The 5370-nt window shown below is 48.5% G+C and overlaps 1 protein-coding gene across 1 annotated transcript in view; it reads right to left on the reverse strand.

The window, feature by feature from the left end:
• The window catches only part of Akr1b1 (aldo-keto reductase family 1 member B), a 15135-nt gene extending 10287 nt beyond the window's left edge, over positions 1-4848 (reverse strand). Inside the window, exon 1 of the mRNA XM_031381457.1 lies at positions 4694-4848. Within this exon, the coding sequence (XP_031237317.1) occupies positions 4694-4759 (66 nt within the window). The 5' untranslated portion in view covers positions 4760-4848. The remainder of the gene's footprint in view (positions 1-4693) is intronic.
• Between the last annotated feature and the right edge of the window lie 522 nt (positions 4849-5370).

Genomic DNA, 5370 nt, shown 5'->3' on the forward strand with positions numbered 1-5370 from the left:
AAAAGCCTCATGTCATTTTTAAAAGAAATACACTCAGATTTTACACCACCCGTGTGTAGTCTGTCAAAAGCTGAATCCCATGCCCACCTGGCCAGAACTCCTCGTCCCGCGGAACAAGGGACCCCGCAAGAAACCCCGGTCCGTGGTAGGAAGGGAAGATGGATCCTTGGAAGATCACCACCTGAGCTCCATAAGGAACATGGGAAGCCTGGCCACTAAGAAAGAGGAAGAGCCTGCATGGCCCCAAGCTTCCCCAGTCCCCACACAGCACAGCACTGTTCCCCATCCCTGGGCTGCTCCTGCCAAGACTGGAGTGAGCCAAATAAGACACTGCGCTGGGCACTGTTGAATGAACACAGCACATTCCTGTGAAGAGCTGGGGCAGAAGCAGATGAAAACTCCCCAAGGTCACCAGCAGCTGCCAACATGTTTTGTCTGGAGCCTTGCTAACCAAAGTCAGGGGGGTAAACAGGAAACAGCAAAACAGGCCCATCCCTAGCACCTGTTGCCTGTGGTGCTTGCTCCGTGTCCTGCAGTGAGGAGTCTGCCTGGTGGAGGGGCCACAGCGGTCCTTCACATCGGTCCTTCACATCGTGTTGTGTTCTTGCTTATGCATGAGTAGCTGTGGCAAATGTTGAGTGGCTTTGCCCAGCCTGGACTTTGTGCCCATTCTTAGGACTGAGTTACCTTTACCACGAGGCCTTTAGACTTCTCATTTCCCTGTAGGACCTAAGAGTGCACTGGAAGCTGATTCTCCACAGGTTCCTTCTCATTTCCCTGTAGGACCTAAGAGTGAACTGGTAGCTGATTCTCCACAGGTTCCTTCTGTGGTAAAAGGAACTAGCTTAGCATATGCAGGAATAGGCTCTCCCAGCATGGGCTCTCTGGGCCACCAGACACAGGCATGGCTGATTTTAGCTGTGAGGGGAAAAGCAAATCCCTGCCTGAGAAAGACAACACAAGAGGGGCCTGGTGAGTTGGGGTTCTCCTGCCCCAGGGCACATGATGAATTTATGGCAGGGTCCAGGGTAGTTGCGTTGACTCTTCTCTTAGAGGCCCTTCTGTTGCGGTGTACTAAGCCTACTTTGGGCCTGGCAGCACTTGGCTTTGGATAGAGTGCTGGGCACAAGGTCCAGGCTGGGCAAAGCCACACAACATTTGCCACAGTCACTCATGCATAAGGAGGAGCCAGGCTATGGTACTCCATTGCAGGACCTGCACTGACCTGCCAAGGAATCATCCTCGGCTGCAAGTCACTTCCTGGGAGAACGAGGGCTTGCAACTCCTTGAGAGAATGGGGTCTCAAATGCCTGAATTCTGGTAACCTAATTTATAACCCTAGATGGAATCATGATCATAAATCTAGAAGCTGTCATGGCTATAGCTACTGGGCCCCCACCCCTACCGCAACTTCTCTGCTTGCCTTCTGCCTAAGGTTAACCTGGTTTTTCTGTTCCCCAGAGCTAGAACACAAACTACACTAAGCAATGTTGCGGAACTGTCACCAAACCAAAATCTGTGTGATGTTTTCATGGGAAGACACAGACAAAGGCTGGAATGCAGGTCAGGAGAAAGAACGCCTCTTCCAGGGGCTTCCTTCCCACACAGGCCGGAACCCTGGCAGCTTAGTAAGCAGGCTTAAATGTGCCACATCCCCAAGTCTGAAAGAAAACCCACAGAACCATCACAATGTGCCACCTTCCACGCCCTACCCAGAGTCACCACAAAGAGCACTTTCCATTGTTGGATTAAAAAAAAAAAAAACTAACCTCACTTGTTTTGACGGTGTAAGTTCATCTTACAGTTCAAGAACTTAAAACAGTAATTCCAAGACATAAAGACTGAACCTTCAAGAATGACCCCTTCCGGGGCTGGAGAGATGGCTCAGTGGTTAAGAGCACCGACTGCTCTTACAGAGGCCCTGAGTTCAAATCCCAGCAACCACATGGTGGCTCACAACCAACTATAATGGGATCTGACGCCCTCTTCTGGGGTATCTGAAAAAAAAGCTACAGTGTACTTACATATAATAAATAAATAAATCTTTAAAAACAAAAAAAAGAACGACCCTTCCCCCAGTCTTAGAACACTGAAAGCCCATACTCTGGTTTAGAGCAACACTAGTAAAACTTGTTCTACTGTAATTGATCAATAAAGCTGTTCTGATTTTAAGACATAGCTCTACTCCGTAGAGATGGAGATCCAGGACTGGCCCTGTACAGGTAAGATTTGATTATCTTTTATCTTAAAGATGGAAAGTTTGAGGAGTATAGTCTGGTCCCTGGCAGGCAACCAGGAAGCCAAAACCCGACTTCAATGACTATGGCAACTTCTCCCAGACCACAGGATGGAGGACTATCAGTGGACGCTTGCTTTAACTCATGAAGCAACAGGAAGAGTCTCGCGGTTTTCCTCTAAAGACAAGTACTATCCTAGAGAAGCAAAGATTGGACTTGAAAAGCAAACAAAGAAAACCTGTTACAGCTTAAGAATGCCATGTGACCCAGTGAAAGGGATACAGGGCACTTGCACATAGATAGTAGTAGTTTTTACCTGAGATATCAAAATCTGATTGGGATACAATTAGGCAAAAAAATAAAATAAAATAAAATAAAATAAAATCCACCTCAAAAGACTCATGGTCTCGAGGCATGGAGGGCGTTAACTGGAAAAAAAAATCTGAGAACACACTGTCCCTCCCTCCCTCTCTCCCCTCCTAGCCTACATGTGTAAGAGACAATGGCCATGTCCTTCCAAAGATTTTCAACTAGGTCAGAACACTATCAGTAAAAGGGCCTGCCCTGTATCAGGTTAGCTCTGCCTTAAACGGTATTCTAATAAAATACTTATCGTACATGTGGTGTGTATTTAGGGTCCAGAGGGCAGGCAAGCTGGCCAGGAAGAAACTCCAAGCAAGGAAGAGTGCCTCCCGACGGCCTGAAATCCTCACCTCCCAGGAGAAACGAATTCCCTCAAGGGAAGAGTGGATGGATCCCACAGACTATCAGAGCCTTGCTGTGGTCTGTGGAGTACCACGTAGCCACACACATGGTTCCTTGAGAACAAGAAACCTCATCCACACACCCTCTGTGACTGCCACAGTGACATGTTATACCATGTCATCTATGACGGAACACCACACATATGCAAGGAAAGAATTAAGTTGATATTCTTTCTTAAAACGGGAAATCTGGAAGTCTTGACTGTCCTCATGTCTCTCACTGCTACTCTGTCCCTCCATACTCTCTACACCAACCTCCCCTGGCCCTCAGACACAGGCGGACATTTTCTTCACCTCAACCTCACTCAACATGACTTTTGGATCCATTCGACGAGCCAGGCACTGTGGGAAGAAGCCAGAATGATCTATACATACAGATGTATGTTATTTTAAACAAACACCCAGCTCTCTGGGACTGTTGTATGTGCTCAAGCCACTGGCTTATGAACATTTACTCCTTATTTACCTGAGAACTGATATCAAAATGCTGGCCCGAGAGATGATTGTCTAAAGTTATGAGCTCAGTTTTTGGAGAAATGGGACAGAATTAGAGTATCAGCATCCTACCCATATTTTGGGTCATGTATCACAAAACTGCTGTAGTTCCGTGTGCCTGTGTGTGCTGTGTCCAGTAACTGTGTTTGCTATGGCAGAGAACCCATCTTTCTTATCATTCCAACACACAGAAATTCAACCTGGTATCATGGTTGTAATTCAATCACACCTTTGCAGTTACCAAGGACCCTCCGTAAAGAAACAAAAGCCGAACTTGCTCATCTACTGGCTAGGAAACACGTTCAGAGAAAGACAAGTCTATGACCTGTTTCTTATTCACCATATGCATTACCTGTTTTAACTGTAGTTTGGGTAGAAACAGACTCTGTCCCGTTTCAAATCATTTGAACTCAACCCTGCCTGATTTTCTCTTTCCTTTACTGTGTCTAAGAGCTTACTGCCCAGGTCCACCCATACTCAAGGTTCTAAAAGACCCTGGTCACAGCAGTGGTCTGTAATATACAACTACCCTACAAGTAGCTTAAGAGCTAGGTTTTTCTGCTTCAGCAATACTACCAAAACCAGTTCCTTAGTAGCCAAATAATCAAATCAGTTATAATTTTTGGTTTTTAATTATCAGTTCTTTCTTTTTGTATCTCACCCTGATGTATCTGGCCCTCTTCTCAACCCTACTGTGTTGTGTTGGGGTTTGGGGGGTTATCCCACCTGGAGCCCTCTTATCAGTGGGTGGCACCCAGCAATGCGGAAGCCAGATTAATTCTCAAGGAGTTCCGCACCCGTTAAGAGCTGCACTCAAGCGATTTAGGGGACCGAAAAACAGGCTGGTTCCTGACAAGCTCTAGCCTCCTAATTAATTATCTCAGGCCCATTGGCCCAAGTGGCTCATTCCCGAGAGGGCAACATCTGCGCCAAGTGAAGTCAATTCACTCATGAGGCTAGGTCGCCACAGGTGCCAGGTGACAAATCTAGGGCTCTGCTTCAGTCCCTCTCACCCGGGTCCCCGTGGGTGTGTCTCCACCTGGGACGCCCACGCGGACCCGCGCGCTACTCGCCAGAAGCCCCACACGCAGGGCCGCGGCCCGATGCGCTCACAGGCCTCGCCACCCGAGTCCCGCTCCGCGGAGGCCGCTCAGGGTCACCCAGCGCGTGGCGGGCCGCGCCCAGATGCGCACCTACCTTCCAGGTGCCCAGGCCCAGGGTGGGCATCTTGGTGCCGTTGTTGAGTTCCAGATGGCTAGCCATGACGGCAACACGATACACAGCCGGACCAGCAAATGTGCAGCGATGGCTCCGGCGCGCACCTTTAAATAACCCCAACGGCCCGCAGAAAGGACCCCTGCGATTGGTGCACGGCTGAGAGACGGCGCCTTCTGATTGGTCGCTGCCACGGTCCTTAAGGGGTCGGCGAGGATGCTTCTTTCCCTAGGTCCTAGCGGCACGGAATGCTCCAGCGGCTCTGCCTGCGCCCCACGTGGCGGAGTGTTTGCCTGCTATTGTAGCGCCAGACTGAACGCTCTGAAAATAACCGGCAGACTAGAGATAAGGAGACCGGGAAAAAGTTTTGGTTTCATTTTAGAGCCCAGAAGAAGACGTTTGTGTCTTTTCCAATCTCAGAATGAGACTCTTCTGGAATCTTACACATCTTGTTTTGAATCTGATGGAGCAGATAGGCATCAGGTGCACTTAAGAACTTTTTCTTTCTTTCTTAGATTAAAAGTTAAGCTTCGGGTGTATTTAAGCACCCCCACTCCCACTATTAAAGTGATTGCAACCGGTTTTGCAGAATACTAAAAAATACCCGTTTGTAGTTGCTTTCTACCACTACCGGCCTCTGAACGGGCTCAGTCTGGTCC

This window comes from Mastomys coucha, unplaced genomic scaffold, assembly GCF_008632895.1.
Source record: "Mastomys coucha isolate ucsf_1 unplaced genomic scaffold, UCSF_Mcou_1 pScaffold20, whole genome shotgun sequence".
NCBI lineage: Eukaryota > Metazoa > Chordata > Mammalia > Rodentia > Muridae > Mastomys > Mastomys coucha.